The sequence below is a fragment of the Dasypus novemcinctus genome, chromosome 9 (genome assembly GCF_030445035.2).
Source record: "Dasypus novemcinctus isolate mDasNov1 chromosome 9, mDasNov1.1.hap2, whole genome shotgun sequence".
NCBI classification, from domain to species: domain Eukaryota; kingdom Metazoa; phylum Chordata; class Mammalia; order Cingulata; family Dasypodidae; genus Dasypus; species Dasypus novemcinctus.
In genome coordinates, this window is record NC_080681.1 from 96,626,084 (window position 1) to 96,649,671 (window position 23,588).

The window sequence follows — 23,588 nt, forward strand, 5'->3', positions numbered from 1 at the left end:
ACATTAACTGTTAGCTATAAAAATAATTTTATATGTACAATATATATTATTATGTTATTGCTGGGCTGCAGCAGGGCAGAAAAACAATGCCTCATGCTTTTTCCCCCCAGAATTATTTCCCTTCATTCTCAAAACCACTCTGGACACAAAGGCTCAAGCTCGCTATCCCCAGACCACACGTGAGGAAACTGAGGCCCAAAGATGTAGAGGAAATTGCTCAAGATGACCCAGAAGTTTAGTGGCAGATGCAGTCTCCCAAACCATTCCCCACTTCTGACTCCTTATGCCAACTCCACGTATCCAGTAAATGTGTCTTGAATTCCCTTTGAGTCCTAAGACTCCCGTACTGCGTTCTGTGGGAACAACACCCAGAGATTCAAGAAAGGCTTTGTAAAAGATGATACTGTGAGGCTGGGTCAGGAAGAACAAGGAGTTAGACTGGAGGGCTGGGGGGGTGACTCCCAGCTCAGGGCTGATCCTGAGGAGGCAAAGCCACTGAAGCCCAGGGCCCTCAGACCCCACCCACTCCCCCTTCCTGAATCTTCGTGTTTTTTCCTGCCCTGTTTAGCACCTTTTCAGCCCCTACCCCCTCCTCTGACCCCACCAAAGAAGAGTCAGCTCAGGATCAAGCTCCCTAGACCCTATGGAACCACCTACTGTGGGACCCAGGCTGGCTGTAGATTCCTTTTGACACCAGCTCCTGGTTCCACTCCAACCTTGCCCAGAGGTTAACCACCAGTCTACACCACAGAGCAACTCAGCCTCCAAGGTGGGGCCAGGTACCTCCTCATTCTTAGGCTGACCCAAGTTGGGTCATTTGTCATCCCTGGACCTTCATATATGAAGTGGGTATTCTCTCATCCACCCATCCACAAATCCTCCATCCATCCACTCATGCATTCATCAACGCATCCACCTATCCATCCACTCATCCACTCATCCATCCACCCCTCAACCACCCATTCAACCGCCTGTCCACTCATCCATTCATCCATTTTAACAGCCAGGTCCTGTGTTGAGCACCAGGAACTCCCAGATTAGCCTCTTCCCCAACCTGCTTCTCAGTCATGTGGGGTAGGCATGGGCGGTCCCACGTAAAGCAATTGTTTGAGATAAAGGGACTAAATCTATTGTTGCCCCCATGAATCATGTATGTCCAAGCACTGGGAACATGCATGCCATGTTCTGTTCTTCAGGGCTCCAGGGAAGTTGTAGTCAATATAGTCTCTGCATGGGCCTGGTACTCCCCTTAGCTCCATGGGTGCCAAGTGCTGGCCTAAACTAGAGAAATTTCAAAGGACGTGGGGGAGAGGAAAGAACTTAGGTGCTTAACTCTTGCCATAGCTGAAGATTACCACTGGAACTCAGTTTTCTGCCAGAAATGGCAGCAGCATCTTGGCCCTGGGAGACACAGGGCAATGTTCTAGTCCCAGACCTGTCACCACCTAATTGTGTGACCTTAAGCAAGATCCTGCCATTCTTTGGACCTCTGTTTCCCCACCAATGTAGTGTGAAGGGCAGTCCGTGGGCCCTCCCAGCGCGAAGGTTGCCCCCTCTCGGTTCTCACTCCCCTTCCAGCCTGGGTGGGCCTGCTGCTCTGACAATGGGGCCTCTCTGACCGGCCCACACATGAGGAGGGGTAGGAGATGACGTGGCTTGGCGTCCAAGGCCCTGAATCCTGTGGCTATTCAACTCCTCCTCCCCTGACACAAACAACCCTCAGTCACCCCCTTCATGTCCCCCAGAATCTGGGCACAGCTGGGGCCTGCTCTGTCCTGGCCACCCCATGAATCACCCCTCTATGGGCCCCGGGGGAGTGGTCCAGGGAGCATCCTACGCCCCACGTGGGTGAGGGACAGAATTGCGGCCTCAAGCAGGCAGTGTCCATGGGGACAATGGGGGCCTGTGGCCGACAGCCGGAATGCAGCCATTGTCCCGCCCTGGCCCCCAACCCGAAGGCCTCAGGTCCCAGGGCCGGGTAGGCTGGCGTGGGTCGGTGCGTCAGGCACTCGTGTGCCAGGGCCAAGGATGCATGGCCTGCTGCTTCCCTTCTCCGGGCAGGCGGGCGGGTGGGCTGATGGGCCTAGCCCCACCTCCACACCCAGCCTCACAAAGGGACCTATGCCCAGGGAGAGGAGAAGCAGGACGGGGCCCAAGGCCACCAAGCCGGGCTCCGACCCTGCCATCCCTGGGGTACTTGGAGCAGACTCTCGGAGAAGGGGGCTAGCAGCTCTGAGGCCCAAGCTATACATCACAGTGGGGAGGGGGACCACATTAGAATAATGCAGGATTAGAGTGGGGTTGCTATAGCGACGTATTAGGGCAATACATCTAGGAGCCCCGGCCCCTCAGTGATATATGACTCTGCTCCGCTGTAGGGAGCTGGGGGAGGGGACCTGACCCGCCCCTCCAAGGGGAGAGCAGACACTAAACATTGTCTTCTTTGGAGGAGAACATCCGCCTTGGACTCCAAAAATAGGCTTCTCAGAATCCTGCCAAGATGGAAGGAGATGCCTGGCCTACCCAACCTCCAACACCCCTTCGTGAGTCCACGCTCAGGTCGGCTTCAGCTCTAAACCCCTGCTCCAGCCCCAGCCCCAGCCCAGCCCAGCCCTCCAGCCCCTGCCCTTCCTGCTTTAGCTCTAAGGACCACTCCTGCCCAACCTTCTCAGGAGCCAATGGGTTTAATAGATTAATAGGATTATATCTGGGGGTGGGGAGGGGGGTCAAAGAGGGAGAGCGAGGAGAAAAAGGTAGGATTATCCAGAAACCATCCGCAGCCAAACAACTAGAAATTGTTCATTTGGTGAGAGAAGCTCAGAGAGTAAGAGTGAGGGTAGATGTGCTGCCCCTTCTTCCCTGCAGGCGCCCCCTGCCAACATCTGGGCACCCCATCCCATCTAGCCCCAGGTCTGGGATTAGCTTCCCTCTGCACACTCAGCAGGGCCCCCAAGAGGGTGTACAGGTGGCCTGGCCCGAGCAGGAAAATCGGAGGACTCATTAAAAAATCTTCACACGGTATTTGTAATGGTGGACGACAGAGTCAGCATGGGCTCCTCAAGTACTGTGGACCTGATGCCTATCCCAGAGGCCCTGGCCCTCAAGCCCCCGGGGACTTTAGGAGAATATTCTCTCGAGCTAACCCCCATTGTTACGTCCCCCTGAATATCTTGGAGAGCAAGGAGGAAGAGGGACAGATAAATCCAAACCCCTTCAAGAAACACAGGTGTACCTAGGAGTATATTGCTTTCCCTCTCTATCTTGACTTTCCCTCTGTATACCTTGTCTGTGTGTAACACTCAACGTGTGTGTGTACGTGAGTGTGTGCATGGGTATGCCTGGCTTCCTCACTGAATGGTAATTTGTAGTTAATTCAATTGACTACAATAGTTACACAAACCCCCCCAAAAAAAATAATAAAATCTTCTTTTTCCTTTACCCTGTGCACATGTCCACACCTGCCCGTGCACATGCATGCATGACATACATGCACATATACTTTGGCCCATCCCTGGTTTTGTCCCCACGATGGAAGAAACTAGATCTTTATCCCTGATTGAAAAGATACCATAAAGGGGTGTTCTTCTCCCACTGTCTTTCCATCTCTGTGTCTCTCCCGTCACACTCACACGTGTGTACACACAATATACACACACTCTCACATATGGAGGAACAAAGAGAAGGAAAGAGAAGGACTAAAAGAAGGAGGTAGGTGGAAGACAGTGTGTGTGTGCCCAGAGGGCAGTGCCTGGGGTGGGGGTGGCAGAGTGCCCAGGGCTGTGAGTGGGCAGGAAAGCTTCATGGCTTCCTCTCTTCCCTAGCCAGCAACCAAAGGTCAGCCCAGGCTGCCCAGCCACGTGCGGTCCCCACAGCCCCCGGTCAGGTCATGTGAGACCAGGACCAAAGCCCCATGAACATGCCATTGTCTTCTGGAGCCCAGCCTGCACTGAACCCAACAAGCACCCTCCACCCGTGCCCTTCCAGAAGCTTTGGTCCCCTCAGGGTGTCTAAGGATGAGCTGGGTGATGCTCGGCCGGGTCCTTGTCCTCTCTGGGACTTTACATTCCCTTTTGAGAAATGGGGAGGAGTTGGCATTCCCTTTGCACTGAGTGCCTGGAGTGGGGAGTGGAGAGCAGGAAAGGAAGGGCCCTTTTTCCCATGGTCCCTCTGAGGGGGCACAGATACCATCCCCTGCCACTCCTTCACTGCCCATTCCCCAAATGCTCTGGGGGGAGAGAAGGGGAAAAGAGCAAAACCCAGAGGGCCAAAGAGTTGCCCTGAAGGTCACCTTGCGCGTCAGCACTGGGATGGGCACCAGAGCCCCTTGCGCCCTGGCTCCCAGCCTGGAGCACAACACAGGCTCCATTGACGCCTGGGTATCCTCTTTCCCAAGATGCACGCAAAGCTGTGGGCTCATGGTTCCAGCCCACGGGCCCCTGAGCCCTAACAAGGCTCCAAAGAGGCCTGGTCCCACTGGGCCCACCCAGGAAAGGAGCCCAGAGTTGGCTGGCTGGAGAGCCAGGGGTGGACACAGCTCCCGAGGGGTTGGCAGAGGGAGGAAGGAGGAGGGATGGGTACTATGCCCCCTGCCCTCACAAGAATCTGCTGGATCTGGGCTGAAGGAACTCATCACCAGCCTCTAGACCCTCCCTGCCTACCTGTCCTGGGATGGAGTCAGAGATCTTGGGAAACCACCTAAAACAGATTTTCTGCCAGTGCCACCGCTACCACCCCTAATCCCTGCCTATGCCTTACAAAAATGGGCACACACACACTCCTGAGACTAAGCCTGGGCCAAAGCCACCCTGGCTCACCTTCTGTCCCCAACAAGAGAAGTCAGGTAGGGAAAGATGGTTGTGTCTAAAGAAGGGGGTTTGGAGGAAAGCTGGGCTGGGACGCTCCCACCCCTCTGGGGGCTCCAGAAAGGGAGGGCTGCCCCAGCAGGATGACAGAGAGATGATTAAACCCACAGAGAAGATTGATAAGGGAGCTAAACAGCTGCAGCTCTGCAAGGTGGGCTGGGGACAAATCTCATCTTGTCCTGGCAGCACTCAAAAGCACCAGGGGGGGCCAGCCTGGGTGAGCTCATGACCTACAGAAGCTCCAGAGCAGGGATGGGGGTGGAGCCGAGGGCTGCTCCCACCTTCCTCCCCCAAAGGCCCCTGGGGGGTGGGTTTCAGGGCCCAGCCCCCATTTCTGCCTCCCCAGAGCGTGCTCCCTGCTTGGCACACATCTACCCCTGTGGATGTGTGCCCCTTCTCACGGGTGCCCCCTTCACCCACAGCATCTCTGCCACCACTCTAACTCTCGTTATTATTAGATGTGATTTACAGCGGAAACGCTGAGTCAGACAAACCAAGACTCCCCAGACAGAAGCAGTGGGAGAAGAGAGGACAAGTCCAGGGGAGCTGCCCTTCTCCAGGGCAGGCTCCTGGGAAAGGAGCAAAGAGATTGGGATGGGCAATGGGGGCTTCCAGGGTACATGGAAGGTTTCTCTCTCCTGTTTCTCCTGCCTGCCCCAGGCCCAGGCCCCTCACCCTCACTCATGGACATTCAAACTCTTACCTGACTCCCACCCATCCCCTCAGCCTTGGTCCTATCAGCCTCTGACTCTTCCTTGGCAAGTTTGAAGACAGCCCAAGAACCCTGAAGCCTTGGAATGTGGTGGCTCTGCTGAGCCTCAACTCCCCTCACACACGGGCCCGTGGTTCTGAAGCGCACCTGAGTCCCAGAGATGGAAAGAGGCCGGAGAAGTGCCCTGCGGGGCTCCCAGCCCCCACCCGCCAGCAGAAGACACGGGCACTGGTGTTCGGGTGGGCGCCGGAAGGCCCAGGAATGCTTTGAGAGCACACGCTGTGCTCTGCCTCGTGCAGAAGAGCACGGTGGGCAGGTCCTTCCCTGCTCCCTGGGTCTCTGACTCCCTGGCAGGGGGGAACTGGGCATTGTTGCCAAAAATAAACGTTCCCGCTCCCGCTCCCTGGCTCCCGGCTCCCGCTCATTAGGATGCGTGGCGTTTGGCTGCGGTCCCACACCTTGCAGCTCATTATAAATATGCAGTCGCTGCTGGCGCTACCCCAATCATCTCTGCAATCAGAGCTTTTAATTAGGTTAATTAAATTGTATCAAATCTCGCAGGGACGCAGTTCACTGATGCTGATGAGGCAGCCAAAACAGACCCCAGCTCCTCCGCTAATGAAGGCCGCTGCCTGCCTGAGCAGTGAGGGAGCAGGAGCGCATAATAAACGGGCGCAGCCTCTGGGAGGAGCTGCTGCCCAGGCCGCCAGCTCTGGCAGGGGTCTGCGTGAAGCAGACCAGGCTCCAGCGGCAGCGGAGGCTCCCCCCTCAGGGACCATCCCTTTCACTGAAGAACTAACCAAGGCAGCTCCAGGGGACAGAGGCAGCTCCAGAAGCCCAGGCAAGTGGACAGCACCAGCGCCCTGAGCACCTGCTGCCACTAAACCACAAACTCAGGTGAGCCTCCAAGATACAGACTCCATTTGGGGTCTCCTCTTTACTTCTCCCCCAGAGCTGCCTGGCAAAGCCAGGACATCCTCTCTGACACATCCACGCACACATTTAGCCCTGTCGCTGCCTCTCTGGTTGTCGTATTAGCCAGGCTGAGAATAGAAAGCCCACCCAGCCCCTGCCGGCCTAGTCTCCATCTGCCATATAGGCCGTGTACCCCTGGTGAGGCGGTGGGGGCTTGTAATGCCACCAGCCCATAAGACAAGAGGCAACACCCAGAGCCTCTATCTTCACACCACTGCTGTCCCAAAGAGCCTGTGCTTAAGGAGGGACCCCTTTCCCATAGCACTCCAGGGGGTGGAATCAGCTACTGGATGTGAAATGGGAGGAGAGAGGATGTCCCCGTTCCCTGGTCCCTCCCCATCCTGACCTGGCAGCCCCAGACCCCACGGACTAGAAGCCACAGGAGCCAAAACTGGAGGAGCCAGCAAAGGTCCTCCCTTGCCTTTCAGCAGGCTGGCAGGTGCTGCCACCTCCATAGGGGCTGTCCCCAGTACTCTCTCAGCTTGGCTCCAACCCCCTCCTTTTAACCCCCACCATCACTGGCCTCAGTGTCACAAAGCAGAGAGGAGAGAGGATGGGGAAATTTTCAGCACTCTTTAAGACTCGTTTCTGCTGTAGAAGCCGGGTTTTTTTGGTTTGGAAAGGTTTTGTTTTTTGGGGTTTCCCCCCCTCACTGGGTAATGTGAAAACATGAAAACTGAAACCACCATCACCACCACCACCACCACTACCACCCCAGCATTTGTCACCTCAGAGAGAAGCCTTTGGGGTAAGTGGGAGAAAGCTGTAAATGAGTCAGGGGAAGGGGAGGCGGGTCCCAGCTGCCTCTAGGGCACTACAGTTTCATTAACACTTTTGATCTGAGCATGGCCATCAGGTCACAGACAGGAAGAGGAAAGGGTTTCCTTCCCTCTTCTTCTTACCCCCAAACACAGCAGTCCCCAGGATAAATCCCTCTTGCCTAGAAATAGCTAGGTCCTTGGCTCTGTTCTGGACCGGCCTCTACCTCCACCCTTGCAGAAGCGGAGGGCTCAGATCATATGGCTGAAGGACACCAAGCAGTTTGCTCCCCTTATACGAGAGAGGTCATTGCCATTACTAGGTTCCATCAAGTAAAAAGTTATAAACTTCGGTTAGGAGAGATTAAGACTTCCCAAATGTAATGATAATGGATCCAGGAATGGGGAAAAGGGAGATTCCTTGTAGGTAGTCTAAAAAGCAGGTGAGATCCCCACCCCCCCCCACCCCCCCCTCTGTCCAGGGCAGTTTAGGAAAGGAGAACAAGCAGAAGCATGAACTGGGCAGCCTCTTCTAGCCTCCTAACTCTAAGGTAGTGAGTGGGCTTGGGAAAGGAATCTCTGCCTCTCATCGTTTCATGGCTTCTCTCTGACAATTCCCTGCACTTTCTGCTGAGGCTGACCCATGAAGCTGTGTGGAAGCACTGCCAACAGGGAGGCCCTGTGACCCGGCAGGCTGGAGAGAGCACACTCTCTGACCCCAGGAGGCAGCCGCACAAGCCTTAGCAATCTGCAGGCTCAGCCCTCCTAATGCGGTACTCAGGTTTGCCCCCAATTCCTCCAGTCACCTGGGGCTCTGTGCTAGGGCTCACATTCAAGCTTCAGCCCATCCTCCCCCTACACTTTGTATGTAAAGCTCCTAGAAATGACACACTGGGACAGTCTGAGGAGGAAAGGAGACCAGCACCACACACCTACTTGCCTCACTATTTCAAGTCCCAACAGGCCCTGGCCTCACCAGCCTGCACAGGTAGGCAGAGCAAGCCTGTGTTGCTGGCTGCCTTCCCTGCTGGGGGACGTGCAGCTCTAATTGCTCAATGCCCCAAGGCCAGCAGCATGGGGAGAGACGGGTAGATATAAACAAACACTCAAAACTGCACGTGGGGAGACCCTCACCATGTCTTGATGGAACCTTTAAGGAAAGAGCCCTAGGAAAGACTACAAATGACTCCACAGGGAAAGCCCTTTTCTGCCTCCTCTTCTTACGGGTCAAACTAATCTCAAGATCAGGAGAAAATCTTTTTTCATAGGAACTTTCTCCTATGGCACTAAATCCAACAGACAAATGCACACAAACCACCCACGGAGTACAAGGAAGCTTCTGACAGAAGTAAAGTGTACAGGGTGGGTGGACACCAGTACCCTGCAAATCTAATCCCAGCAAAGGGGCAGCAGCTCCACCTGCTGGGCCCTTTCCAGCCTGTCACCAGGAATCGGTTTCCTCTAAATATAAAAGGAGTCAGTAAAAGGTTTTATTCCAGAATAAAGCTAGAGCTTGAACCTCTCCCACCTTGGTTAGAAGGACCCTTAAGCATGGCAACAGACCTGACACCAGGCTGCTCTTGTTGACTCTTTGCTGGGCAGACCTGGGGGTAGGGGGAGGCAGTCCAGACCTGAACCTGACAAGAGTCCTCACTCACAGAAATGCTCCCCATCCCTGTGGGCTGCCCATAATTCCCTTGGCACAGCCAGGGCAGGATACCACCAACAGCCCAAGCCACTCCCTGGGCCTGCACAGGTGGATCCTAAGAGAACAATGCTCTCTCCCTTTCCCCAGCATGAGCCAGGAGTCTCAGAGGTCCCTTTTTTTTTTTTAAGATTTATTTTTATTTCTCTCTCCTTCTCTATTTGCTGCATCTCCTTTGTCCGTTTCTGTTGTCAGCGGCATGGGAATCTGTGTTTCTTTTTGTTGCGTCATCTTGCTGTGTCAGTTCTCCATGTGTGCACGCCATTCCTGGGCAGGCTGCACTTTCTTTCGCACTGGGCGGCTCTCCTTACAGGGCGCACTCCTTGCATGTGGGGTGGGGCTCCTCCCCCCGCCACCCCGTGGCAGGGCACTCCTTCCGCGCATCAGCACTGTGCATAGGCCAGCCCCACACAGGTCAAGGAAGCCCAGGGTTTGAACCACGGACCTACCATGTGGTAGACGGACGCCCTAACCTCTGGGCCAAGTCCGCCGCCTCAGAGGTCCCATTGAGTGTCAAAGCATCAAAACCTTGGCCTATTTTCAGGACCAATGAGGCTGGAGCCTCTGTCTTCAGTTACAATGGGCAGCCAATTTCTTCCCTTAGAACCCTTGGGCCTCACAGCCAGGCTTCAGTCTATAGCAATTCAGGACATCTAGCCTTATCCCCTTAGTTCTCTGATTACCCCTGGCCTGGAACGTAAACGGTACTCCAAGAGGATGGACTTCCCTGCTTTGTGGCCTGTGCATGTACCTCTTCAAGAATCATTGTGCACCTACCTGTGCGAACCCTGTGTACATGAAACCCTAGTGATGTGTGCATGTACCTGTTTGAGGGATGGATTGTGGGTGATGTCTATGTGAAAGCCTAATGAAGTGGATGTACCTTTGTGCGGGCAGTATGCTTCACAAGACATTTTTGGCTCTACTACCTCTCCCCACCCCAGAATAGAATAAAACGGCAAGAGCAACAATATCAAGCCATTTTGCCCCTGAAAGAGACTTCTCCTTGGTCTGCTCAGTCCTTTGTCCCACCCCGCTATGACACGCCCCTTCCCTGGGTTGGGACCTACAGGTCCTGAGACTCAACATTTACTGAGCTCAGCATGGCCCAGGTAGGCAGTTAAACACAAACTGGGAAGCACTTCCAGGAGGCAAAAGCTGCAGGCTTCTTTCCTGGGCCATTCTTCCTGTTTTCAAGGGTCGACTGATCCAAATTCCATTGGTACACACTGAGGACAGGCTTTCACTCCAGGCTTTGTACAGGAACCAGGAAATCACAGGCACTTAATAACAATGATTACAAATAAAAACTCATTTAAAATCCACACAGCTGTTCCCTCTTCAAGGCACTGGTGAGGTGTGAGAAGCCTCCCAAATTCCTGCTCTGCTCTCCTACCACATCCAGTCTATACATGCTCAGTCCTGTCCTGACAGGCCTCAGCCTACGATCCCTATTTGGGCAGGGAAGAGAAGGGTGAAACTCCAGGAAAAGGAAGCTACCATGCATACCCTAGGCTCTGTACCCACAGACTGAGGGGGTCTACTAAGCCTTTTTCAGCCTTGGAAGCACAAGCTGACCAGAACAGAGGACAGGAACAGAGAGCCTGGTCTTTTCTGATTTGTGCTTTGTGACTAGAGTTGCCTCTGTGAGTTCCTGGTTCCATGGGTTTCTATTTGTACTACCAGCTGGAAAAGTATGAGAAAAAAACTTCCTCCTTGGATAATTTATGAAGCCACCTAAATAGCCAATAAAATCAGACTATCCACTGAATAAAACATTTATTGAAAATGTGTTTTAATTTTTACTATGAGCATATATTACTTTTTAAAAATTTAGTGATTTAACAATATAAGGGAAGCGGACTTGGCCCAGTGGTTAGGGCGTCCGTCTACCACATGGGAGGTCCATGGTTCAAACCCTGGGCCTCCTTGACCTGTGTGCAGCTGGCCCATGCACAGCGCTGATGCACACAAGGAGTGCCGTGCCACGCAGGGGTGTCCCCACGTAGGGGAGCTCCACGCGCAAAGAGTGCACCCCATAAGGAGAGCCACCCAGCATGAAACAAAAGTGCAGCCTGCCCAGGAATGGCACCACACACACGGAGAGCTGACACAGCAAGATGACACAACAAAAAGAAACACAGATTCCCGTACTGCTGACAACAGAAGCAGACAAACAGACACAGAGAACAGACAACTGGGGCTGGGGGGCAGGGTGGAAGGGGAGAGAAATAATAAATCTTTTAAAAACAAAAAACCTATAAGTCAGTGATTCATGTTAGGTAAAAATGCAGGATATAAATTACTGTACAAATCACAAAAACATAAGCAAAGGTGGTACATGGCTTTACAAAACAGAGGAAATAAACCAGAATGCTCATAGTTCACCTCCATAGCTCCAGCTCCTAGCACAGTAAGTATACAATAAATATTTGTTGTTCTTAAACAAGTATTGGGACTAGGGCTAAATTAATCTATTTTCCAAAGTTGGTGTAATGAAGTTACTTGACCTACATAATGAACACAAGTTTTTTTTACGTTTAAGAGAGATTTCACACCCCAAAACAATAAAAAGGGGGAAAACACTTTAATGAAATTTATAGAAAGACATCGAAACTAAAATCTAGGGGACCAGGAGTAGCACAGTGATTGGGCTCCCGCTTCCCACGTACAAAGTCTCGGGTTCAATCCTTGATACCTCCTTTAAAAAAAAAAAAGAGGGAAGCAGACTTGGCCCAGTGGTTGGAGTGTCCATCTACCACATGGGAGGTTCGCGGTTCAAACCCCGGGCCTCCTTGACCCGTGTGGAGCTGGCCCACGTGCAGTGCTGATGCGCGCAAGGAGTGCCATGCCACGCAGGGGTGCCCCCCACATAGGGGAGCCCCGCGCACAAGGAGTATGCCCCAAAAGGAGAGCCGCCCAGTGCAAAAGTACAACCTGCCCAGGAATGGTGTCGCACACATGGAGAGCTGACACAACAAGACAATGCAACAAAAAGAAACACAGATTCCCATGCCGCTGACAACAACAGAAGCGGACAAAGAAGACAAAGCAGCAAATAGACACAGAGAACAGACATCTGCGGGGGTGGGGGGGAAGGGGAGAGAAATAAAACAAATTTTTAAAAAAAGTTTAAATGGCAACCCATAAAAAAAAAAGTAAAATCTACAAGAGGATTTATAATTAATAGCATTATAACATATGGGTTTGTCTTTTTTTTTCTTTTTTGGAGTAATGAAAATGTTCTAATATTGAAGGGATGAATGCACAACTCTGTGATTATACCAAATGCCACTGATTCTACACTTTAGATAAACTGTATGGTTTATGAACAAAAAAATAATACAGTTGGGGGAAAAAGACATCAAATGTAAGATATGGACTATAGTTGGTAGTAATACTTTGAGGATACTCTTTCATAATTTGTAACAAATGTTTCACAACAATGCAAGGTACTGGTGGTGGGGTGATGTATGGTAGCCCTGTACGATGTTAGGCATTTTTGTTTTTAATTTCACAACTTTTACTATACATCTGTTGTTTATGTATATTTATGTATGAATGATATACATCAATATAAATTTTTATAATGAAAAAAAAGTCAAATCTACAATAAATTATGGCTACAAACAGAAAAACATGCCATCTGGACTTAAGAAATCTGAAGTGACTAAGGAAAAAAAACCAGAATCCTTGTTCACGTGGAATGAATAACAAAACTCATCTATAATACTTCAACGTTTTCGACGACTCTGAAATTTGTAAATAGCTGGAGAGTTCACTGTTTCTTTCTTCACCTTCACTTTCTGAGTTTTATCCTACAAAAGAGTAAAAAGGTTACCAGTAAACAATAGGAGAGGATTTTATAAAATAGGAAAATTAATAAACTACCTATTTAAAAATCCCTAATTCAGCCCTTCTCAAAGTTTAGGAAAGACAAAGTTCTAATGCTTTAAGGCCCCCCTACATGCAATGACTTAACTTCTCTCCTGGGCATCTATAATGGTACTACTAGCTGTGTACAGTTCTTCGAAAAGTTGGGGAAAAAATAGAACCCAGATGATTTTTTTGGTAGGGCTTAGTTCTTTCACAGAACCCCTGATGAGAAAAGCTGACCTAAATAATCTATAAAGCTGAAGAATGTGACATTTAAAGAAAGAATAATAATATGAAATTTATATTCCTTATCTTATATTCCTTAGCTCTGCTATTTAACTACACAATGTTGTCTATTTTTAAACACCAATGAGTGACATGCACCGTTTTTGTTAACCTGTTTATATGCTACAGATAGCTACTCATAAGCTATAAAGTTCATATGCTACCCGATCCTATCCTTTGCAGTTCCAAAGCACTGACTAATAACCCCCTTATTACCTTCTTAATCAAGGAACATTTCAACACTGTCAGAGTTACAGACATTGGCTCAAACCACTGCCCCTGAGGAGCAGACATTTTCACTGGGGTTGATTTACACAGATGAAATCCAGTCTCAGTTAAGACCTTTACAAGAAAGAAAAAAAGAGAACGAGAAAGAAAGCAGTCGAAGCCTTCTCTTTCCTCACCAGAAGATCTTTGCGTGTTTGAATTTTCTGGGCAATAACAAACAATTCCTTCTCTCGTTCAATCCGCTGTGCCAGGCAGTTATACTGCTTTTGCCTTTCTTTAGCTATCCGCTGCAGAAGAAAATACACGTTTTCAATAAAATTAAAAGAATAAAAATTAAGAAACTATTTTTAATCCACTTAAGGCCAAACACACAAATGGCTTCGACTCCCTTCTTATTACAGAATCAGCACAGTGAGATACTATATAAAGTTGTCTGTTTTAGAAACATTATATTCTAGAGGTGAAAGGACCCTCAGACACCATCTTATCAAAACCTGCCGTTTTGCAAATGCAGAAATTGAGGCCCAATGACACAGGGTTCACCTGGAATAGAGTCAGCAGTAAGTCTCACAAATCCCAAGAATCTTTCCACTACTACATTAAACTGCTTCAGTCTTTGTGTCTGAGCTCCCTGATTATCTGAGGTGATGGCAGGGGATGAACCAGTCCTGGAAACCCTAGAAACTAAGTGAATGGAAAAGAGAAAAAGGGACACCAGGCAGAGTGTTGAGAACTGAGAATCCTCAGAACTCAGGAGCAAAAGAACTTTTTCAGCAGAAGCTGTCCTGAGAATTCACACTGGTAATGACTCTTCAAATACCAATGGCCCTTAAACTGGGGAAAATCATAAACCTATGAGAAACTGATGAAAGTTTCGGATCCTTTCTTGGGATAAATGTGCATATGTCTTTCTACAAATGTGTGCAAACATATATACCCATTTGCAAAAATTTCAGTGGGGGCGGGGAGTTGGGTTGTTCATAGACCTCCTGAAACCCATTCATGGACTGCCCACCTCCTCCTCGTTACACACCAAACCTACCCATCAGCAGCCCCTTAATAAAAATAACTTTGCTTTAAACAAATCAAAAGAAACAAAACTTTTACATAAAAATGACAAGACCCACACTTTCCCAAACCTTCCCAACTTCTCAAGCCAAGCTATTCTACACTCAAGCTTGGGATACTAATCTTTCTAGGGACTTCCACGATACCTGAGAAGTATCAGTGACACAACTAATTGAAAATACAACTAAATGACAAACAGGGTTATCACAAGAACACTAGTCAACCAGCTGCTCAGCTGGAAGTACATTGGGGGGAATATTACTGGGCGTCAGACTTCAACAATTCACCGATTCTAGCATAGTCTCACAGCAGTGGTTTCAGACAGCTTTTGTTTCCACTTTATTGCACACACTGTCAAATTTATGGGATTACCCAATATAGTCAAACTAATTAGGAGTATTTATATTACTAAAGCAAGTTTAGCTGCCTCTGAGCTAGAGAAAACTGCTGTGAAATTAAACATTGGAAGCAAAGCTGATGCAGTGTAAATGATTCAAATCAAAACAGAACAGCTGTCTGCTTGAAACACATTGACAGCAATTTTTTTAAAAGCGAATCAGTCAGAAGTGAGAGTTCAACCAGAAGGCTTTGAGAAAAAGCACGTCTACTACACAAATCCAGTTACGGTATAATGGAAAGCACCATAAAAGAAAAGTCAAATACAAAATTTTGGTTATAATCATTAGCACGATATAAAAAGATCTTTTGCTTTGTGTATTCACTGCTAAGGGTGGACTATCGAAATATTCCAAACCCCTTAATCTTTGGTGTCCCCTCCTTTCTGTGCATTTTAAAGAACATCTGGCATCTGTTACAAGCATTAAAGCACAAAACACAGGGTTGGTGCTAGGATTCAAAACCAGATCTACAGGCCAGAACCTAGGATCCTGATCACTATGCTACATGCATATCCTCCAGTCTCGAGAGACGAAGGAATCCTCCTTCACCTTCATCCCCATCAGCATATCATCATGTCCCCCTTCCATTTTTCTGAGGGAACTTAGTGAGTTTTCCACAAATAATTACTTTAAATGCAGTGACAAAAAAGGAACTGAGATTCCTCCAAATTCAAATCTGAAGAACAACAGAGAAAATTACCTTCAATTTACTCTGATGGGTAACTCCTTTCACTTTTTCCTTCTGCAAGGTCTCTACTGTAGGTCTATTAAAGACTCTGTCGACTAGTTCCGGGGCTGTTCGCAGGTGAGTTGCAATATCAAACTGTTCAACTAAAAGTTAAGATGATTTTTAAAGCACTGTCCAACTATAGAAATGATCCCTGGAGAGTTGACACAGCAAGATAACACAACAAAAAAATACAGATTCCCGTGCCGCTGACAACAACAGAAGCGGACAAAGAAGACGCAGCAAATAGACACAGAGAACAGACAACGGGGGTGGGGAGTGCAGAGAGAAATAAAATAAAATTTTAAAAAATTAAAGCACTGCCCAAAGTCTGCCTCTAACACCAAACAACACAAACCAAAATGCCAGATTGCCCTGGAAACCTTCAAACATTTCATACCTTCTTTTTTGCTATCAAAAAAGAACACATGCTTGTTCTGTTGTTTCCCCTGGAAATCCAGCAGATGGAGCTCTGATTTTAGTCTTTCGATTTTCTAGAAAAAAGAATATTTTCTCAATTTATACTGGGTTCTTCTCGGGTATCCGAAGTGAATTCCAAAATTATAGTCCATTGCACATCATTATCACCAGGCAGCAAAGGATTTGTCTGCACTAAAATTTACCAAGCTTGGTAAATTTTAGTGCAGATACTCGGCTAGGCATTATACAAAATTGCCTATGAGACAGAAATGGGGAAACAGCTTCAGGGAGGTTGTCTATAACCATGGGGCTGGTAAATGGCAAAGCTAGATTTCAACTTAGGTCTGTCTCACTCCCAAACTTGAATTCTATTTCACCATGCTAATTACACTACTAATTCATTATCACGATTAAGCACACTTTAAAATTTTATATGCCAGAAGAAATCAACTTATGACTTGAGATTTGATGGATTTGTTTCCTTTCTTAGCCAACAAAAACGCATAAAAAAGAATTTCAATTGTTACCTTAGCTTCTGCAACCCTTTTCATTTCTATATATTTGACATCCTGAGTTTTCATCAATTTCAGCTGTTCAGAAGTTACTTCTTCCTTAGTCTCCTTAATAACATGAACTCCATCCTAAAATCCAAATTGAAAAGATACATTTGCTATTAGATTAAAATCATTAAGTTGTTGGTATAATTCATGGTTGGAACCAAGTCAACCAAATGCTATATATGCTAATGGCAATAGCCCCCAAGGTACACATTCAGTTTAGCACCTCCAGTCAACCAATCTTAGAATGGCTCCAAGTAAAAGACAATTAGTATGCAGAAACAGAAATGCATGCAGCCCATAAGGAGGCAGGTTTGCCCTGGATCCTGACTTGACCAAGACCACCAAGACCAATCAGAGAAGGGTTAAATTAAGGCCAGTCATCCTTCCTGTCCATCTCCCCCCATTCCTATTTTCCAACAATTGGAACTCAAAACACCAACTGACCACTGGTTTGAGGCACCCACCTGGAGCTGAACCCGAGTCATTTTATAGTAGAATTCATCTGGATTTTTCTCAAGGGCTTTCTTCCGGAGAGCTTTGAGATATTCTTGTTTTTTTCGGTAGTCACTAAAAAGTAGATTAAACAAGGTTCATAGCAAAAAGAACACAATGAGCAAACTTTACAGGTATGCAAGAGTTCACACAAAATGAAACCCAAAAAGCCAAAGCAATGACTGTTCTGATAAACAATGTCATTGACGTTGGGGTCCTGTCTCTGGAGGGTCCACAATCTAACAAACCTACCAAACCTATTTGAAATTAACTGTCCCCACTTCACACGTTTCATATCATTACAAGGAGACGCCAATCAAAGGATGATTAATAACTCCTTAGACAAGGTTCTAGTGTAAGCCTGGGCACCAAGGAACAAAATACAATTCAGAAACTATACAGTGCAGTACAGCATAGCGACTAGAATCGTGGACTCTGGAGCCCACTTGGGGGGGAGGGGAGGCAACTGTTTGGGTTCAAAACTTGACTTTTCCACTTCTGGCTGAGTATCCCTGGGTAAGTTACTTAACCACTACATACTAATTTTATGTGTAAAATGGGGATAATAGGAACCTACCCTAGAAGTTTGTTGGCTGGAATGAATGAGTATAATATTGTATATCTCTTAGAATGCTACCTTGCCCAGTATCAGCACCCAATTGTTATTATTAGCTTTAAAAACGCTGGGACCCACAGCAATCCACTTAATCCATCGCCATCTGTACCAGAAGCATAAGAAGGACCTCAACTGACATGCATGGCTAATAAATAATCATAATATGTTTTGCAAATAAAGTGCTTAAGAAGAAGAAGAATAGGGATAATTGTTTTATAAAATGCTTTCAGAGTTCATTATCACCCACGCTCAGTCTCATGAATCCATCTTTCACAATTCTTCATTCCATACCACACACATGGTGATGTAAGAGACTCAACAAATGGAATTTTAGATTATATCTTGCACTTCAAGAAAAGGGAGAGAAAAAAGATTCAGCTTTTGGCTCAAACACCAAGGCAAAGGCAAATCAAAGTCACTATGAGAGAATGATCTGGAGCAACATAATAAAAAAACTTCACAATGCAACTACAGTTAAATAAATATCACTCTGCCTAAACAAAGAGAAAAGTTAGGAGTCACAAAAAAGTATCTGACAGGCTGCCAGAGCCTTGGCCCTTTCCTTAACAGCAGGAAATTATCCCCTGTTGGACACTCAGGCAGTTCAGCTGCAGCGCAGCCTTCTTGGCAGCACCTCCACCAGAGACTGAACTCACTCTGCACGAAGTTTGTAATCTTTCTTTTTCTCCAGCAGGCCCAGATGTTTTCGAAAGCCAGGCTAGAAGACAAAAGACAAAAAAAAAGTGCTTAGTTTCCTCAGCAAACATACACTCAAATCAACATGACGTCTGATGGTGAGAACTGAGGGTCTCTAGAGTGCTCAGTAAATGTACGTCCTTGAAACCAAATCCATTACCCTTTTCCCTCCCTTCCCTCCCCCAACTGGGCTCTGTACAAGGATGAGAGTGACCACACAGGTGCCAAGAGGTCCCATAGTAGTTTTCTTGGCCTATTAAGGACAGAGAGAGAAAACAATGACTCGGCACTAAGCAAGCAGTTGCCAGTTGTACTAAAATTACTACAACCTTAATCCAAGGATTTATAAACTACTATGAAGGGAAAATATAGTAGCAGGGAGGCAACTGTGGTAAGAGAGCTAAATTTAAAGTCTGGAGACTAGGGTTCAAGTCCAAGCTTTACTTTTTAACAATCTGTAACCTTGTGCAAGTCACTTAACTTCTCTGAGTTGCAGTTTCCTAACTGTAAAATAATGGTACCTACTTCACAGGGTTATTTTGAGGGTTAAATGAGCCTCTGTAAGTGGAGGTGGCTGCAGCCTGGCAAACAGCAGGTGCAGGCAAATGTTTACTGTTACTGTTATTGCTACTTGCCTGTGCTACAAGGTATGAGAGAAAATCAAGCATGACAGGAAACACTTTCTCTGACACAGAACCTAGATAGTATGGATGATATAAAGAGTAAACCGTGTTATTAGCAAGCTACAATTTGTTGAGCACTTACTATAAATTAGGGTCTGGGCCAGATGCTTGCCTCCATCATCATAATAGACAATATTTACTAAGCACTTAATCTATTACAAGGCAATGTACTAAACTCATTACATACCATCTCATTTAGTTTCCACAACTGTGGCAAGTAAATAAAGCAGACACTATTATTACCCGTTTTCCAAAAAGGGAATGAGGTTTAAGGACAATATGCCCAAGAACGAAGAATTAATTAACGGCAAAGCTAGAACTAGAACCCTTTCTATCTAGAGCACAGGTGTGCTCTTCACCACCTCACTAGAGCATCCCTTTCTGCTTTGAATAATTTTGACTTCTGCATAACTTCACTTCTCTATTGTTTAAACTTGTTAATTTGGGTGGAATTTTTAACAGTCACCTTTCTCATATTTTGTCCTTCAAGTGATACAGTAAATAACCAAATATTTGAAATAACACTCCAAACCGCCCCCCTGACAATTTTTAATTATAACAGACAATGAAAGGTTGAGAGTGGAAAAGGGAAAACTCAAGTGTCAAAAGAGCAATATGATGGCTACGAGTTTCTAAAAAAGAGTCTGGAGGCTGGCAGAAGGTTTGCCCTCATGCACAACTGAGCAGAGTCAGAGAGACAGATAAAGCAGATACAACCCCCAGATATTGGTTCCTTTGAGGGCTAAAGAGACCCATGGGAGTTATGGTCATGGCCGATGGGGTTAACTACCAGGGCAGATGGCCCCTCTTTGGAAATGGTGTTTATGTGTGATGAATCTGGACTCAGATGGGATCTCCCTTCATAAGACTTTCATGCTAATGTGCTGGAGGTGCAGTTAATGTTGGGGTTTAAGATATATTTAGGGGATTTGAATCTCTGGACTGACAATGTGATAGCCAGATCCTGAGCCTCAACAGACTCCAGCACCTACAATCTGATTTATTGGACTTACCACACTCAGCTAAGATGGAGGTGAAGAAGGACAACCACCACACCATGGAGCCTAGAGTGATTACAACTGAAAATGGGAGGATTGCATCCAGCATCCAGGTGGAATCTGAGCCTCCTCTTGACATAAAGGTGCAATGGACACAACCAATCCAGTGTCCACATAGAAGAGGTGGCATTGGATTGGGAAAAGTGGACATAATGGACAAAGGGTATGGGGAAAGGCAGGAAGAGATGAGAGGTGGAGGCGTCTTCGGGACATGGAGCTGCCCTGGATGGTGCTTCAGAGGTAATCACCGGACATTGTAAATCCTCACAGGGCCTACATGATGGAATAGAGGAGAGTATGGGCCATGATGTGAACCAATGTATATGAGGTGCAGAGGTGCCCAAAGATGTACTTACCAAATCCAATGGATGTGTCATGATGATGGGAACGAGTGTTGTTGGGGGGGGGGGGAGAGGGGGGGTGGGGGGGTGGGATTGAATGGGACCTCACATATATATTTTTAATGTAATATTATTACAAAGTCAATAAAAAATAAAAAAATAAAAAAATAAAAAAATAAAAAAATAAAAAAAAAAAAAAAAGAGCAATATGAGGCAGAAGTCTCAAGTTTTGTCATGTTCACTTGGATGTACATCTGCATTATAAAAGGAAACCTAGCATTGCATCTGAAATATTGTTTACATTATAACACACACACTCTCCATACAAAGTATCTTCAACAGTTCTCCTACTGCCTCACTGAAGGACCTACAGGATAAAGTCCAAACTTCATCCCAATAGGGAACAGTCTTGTCAATGTATTTACCCACTTTTCCACCATGGCCTTCTCATCACCTGTCCCACAAAGACCCTTTATTCCTGCTCAGAGAAAATGATCCACGCTGTGCTCAAAGTCAGCCTGGAAAGCCCCTCTCCCTTCTCTACTAATCCAAATCAACCCTTACAATTTTGACTTTGGACATGTTATTCAATCTCTCTAGGCATCACATTCCTCATTTGTAAAATGAAGATAAACCACAACTATCTCATAGGTATGCTGTAGGATTATATGAGATCATCACTGTAAAGCATATAGGACTGTGTCTAACACGTAGTTTTGAGTGCTCAAAAGTGACAGCTATTATCATTGCCTTCCAAGTCTAACAAGTCTCACCAAAATGCTTTCTCTTATCATCTCTACTCTTCCTACTCAGATTCCTCAGTTGGTCTTTTTTATGTGCCATCTCTTACGAGGTTGCCTCTTCATTCAATTTTTAGTAGCCTCTGGAGTCAAAACACCTGTTTCCTGGCTTTGCCACTTGCCTGCTAGAACTGCATATATTTGGGCAAATTGCTTAACCTAGATGACCTTTAGTTTCTTCAGCTAAAAATGTGAAAAAATAATAGTATCTACTTTCACATGGCTGTTTTAAGCCTTAAATGAGATATGAATGTGCTTTGCATATTGTGTGGCTCTAGCACACATGAGCACTTACAGCTATTATTACTTTTGGATCTATCCACATCTAAGTCTCCTAAAGGTGCCAAATTACACTGTTGCTCCCAGGCACAGCAAGTGTGCAATAAAGGTCTGATAAAGGGGGGTATATGGGAACCTCTTATATATTTTAACACTTTTTCTTATTAAAGTTAATAGATCACATAGAAAGTTACATTAAAAAAAAAAATAAGAGATTCCCATACAACCCACTCCCCACCCCCCCACCCTACTCCTCCCACACCAACAACCTCCCCCACCATTGTAGCACACTCATCACACTCAGCGAACACATTTTGGAGCACTGCTGCACAACATGGATAATAGTTTACCCTGTAGTTCACACTGTCCCCCAGTACATTCAGTGGGTTATGGAAGGATATATAATGTCCAGCATCTGACCCTACAATATCATTTAGGACAACTCCAAGGCCCAAAACTGCCCCCTCATTACACCTCTTCTTCCCTCTCCCTGCCCGCAGCAACTACTGTGGCCACTTTCTCCATGTCAATGATACAATTTCTTCTATCACTAGTCACAATTCTTATATTTTTTTTTTATTGACTTTGTAATAATATTACATTAAAAATATATATATATGTGAGGTCCCATTCAACCCCACCCCCCCACCACCCCTCTCCCCCCCCAACAACACTCGTTCCCATCATCATGACACATCCATTGGATTTGGTAAGTACATCTTTGGGCACCTCTGCACCTCATAGACAATGGTCCACATCATGGCCCATACTCTCCTCCATTCCATCCAGTGGGCCCAGGCAAGCTCACACAGCCACCATCTTGCCTCTTATATTTTTTAACGTAACATTTTTTGTGATCTATGTATCTTCAAAAAAATACAATAAAAAAAAAGTCTGAAAAATGTCTTAAGTAGGAAAACCAAACTGTGGTCAAGAGATCTTAGTTCTAGCCAATCTGCACTAGATAAATCCCTTCCCCTCACTTCCCCATCTATAAAATGACTGTTGATCAGGTATCTCCAAGAGCCTTTCTAAATCTGAAATATGTTGAAACCTGAACAGTAGAGTGAATTACGTGATTCTACATTTAAGAAATTCTGAATATCCATTCAATCTCTTCACAAAGAAACACTCTCTAGAAAAATCCTACAACTGTTCTGCCTGAATTTAAGGTTTGTGACTGGACACACTTTTGCTCTCTGGACCTCAGTTTCTTCACCTATACAATGGGGACAGAAAACACCAACATTACAGGGTGAAGCATAAACATAATCATACATGACATATCTTCATTAACCACAAAGCCCACGCATGATGATGACACTGTATTAATTACACCAATCCCTTCTGTCACGGCCACATATACAGCGAGCAGAGCCAAGCATTAGATGTACATTCCGATCTCAGTCGGGCCACTTACAAGCTCTATCAGCTTTGACCTCAACTTTCTCAGGGAAGGTCAAGTACATTACTGGTATTATCTTCACTTAATTACTTTACTGAAACCCTGCAAGGTAGGTCTGATTATCCACAAAGACCAGGAAGCAGTGAGGGGCCCCAGTCCCTCCCACCGTGAGGCTCCACCCTAATCAGGCTGGTGGTATTACCATACATTTACATTCATTTACATGCAGCATTTAAGTACAGCCAGGGCCAGAACCGGGGAGGCTGGGGCGAAAGCAGGCGCTGGGGCCCATGGGCCAGCACTCATGGAGGCTGGCGGTCCTACCTGACTTCGCTCTCGGTGTTCCCGCTGCCGGGACTTAGCCGCCTTCCGAAAAGCCGCCGCCATATCTTCTCACGCCAAGAAAAACTCCGTGGACGAAGGCGGTTCCACACCGCCTCAGCAGCCGAGCCCACAGTCCGTACCGGAAACAGGCGCAGCCACCACAGTTGAACCGCCCACTTCCTCTCTCCAGCCAATCCAGGGCCTGCTTTTCCGGAAATACGTCCTTTTGTAAGACTGCCTCCTCAGGCGCCTTCTGGGAAGCGTAGTTTCTTAGGTCTAGCCTCATGACTCTACAGAAGCTTGTTCTTATACGCCAGAGC

At 46.9% G+C, this 23,588-nt stretch overlaps 1 protein-coding gene and 1 long non-coding RNA gene across 2 annotated transcripts; one reads left to right on the forward strand and one right to left on the reverse strand.

Moving 5' to 3' along the window:
* The first annotated feature begins 2,347 nt into the window (after nucleotides 1–2,347).
* LOC131279915 (uncharacterized) lies at nucleotides 2,348–5,981 on the forward strand. The gene is made up of 2 exons (XR_009187415.2): nucleotides 2,348–2,559; nucleotides 5,589–5,981. It is a non-coding gene; the product is annotated as an uncharacterized lncRNA (long non-coding RNA).
* A 4,795-nt stretch (nucleotides 5,982–10,776) lies between these two features.
* On the reverse strand, nucleotides 10,777–23,434 carry UTP11 (UTP11 small subunit processome component). The gene is made up of 8 exons (XM_004467111.5): nucleotides 23,269–23,434; nucleotides 18,339–18,400; nucleotides 17,039–17,141; nucleotides 16,542–16,655; nucleotides 15,995–16,088; nucleotides 15,568–15,698; nucleotides 13,578–13,688; nucleotides 10,777–12,830 (listed from the first exon to the last, which is right to left on the reverse strand). Exons 1-8 carry the CDS (start codon nucleotides 23,329–23,331, stop codon nucleotides 12,747–12,749), a joined length of 762 nt encoding a protein of 253 aa, XP_004467168.1. The 5' UTR covers nucleotides 23,332–23,434; the 3' UTR covers nucleotides 10,777–12,746.
* Nucleotides 23,435–23,588: the final 154 nt, after the last annotated feature.

Coding starts and splice junctions, on each gene's coding strand:
- UTP11 (XM_004467111.5), bottom strand. CDS start 23,331: ATGGCGGCGGCTTTTCGGAAGGCGGCTAAGTCCCGGCAGCGGGAACAC. Junction 16,089..16,541: donor AAAGGGTTGCAGAAGCTAAG/GTAACAATTGAA, acceptor TCTTTTTTCTAG/AAAATCGAAAGACTAAAATC. Junction 12,831..13,577: donor AAACACGCAAAGATCTTCTG/GTGAGGAAAGAG, acceptor ACTCTTTTGTAG/GATAAAACTCAGAAAGTGAA.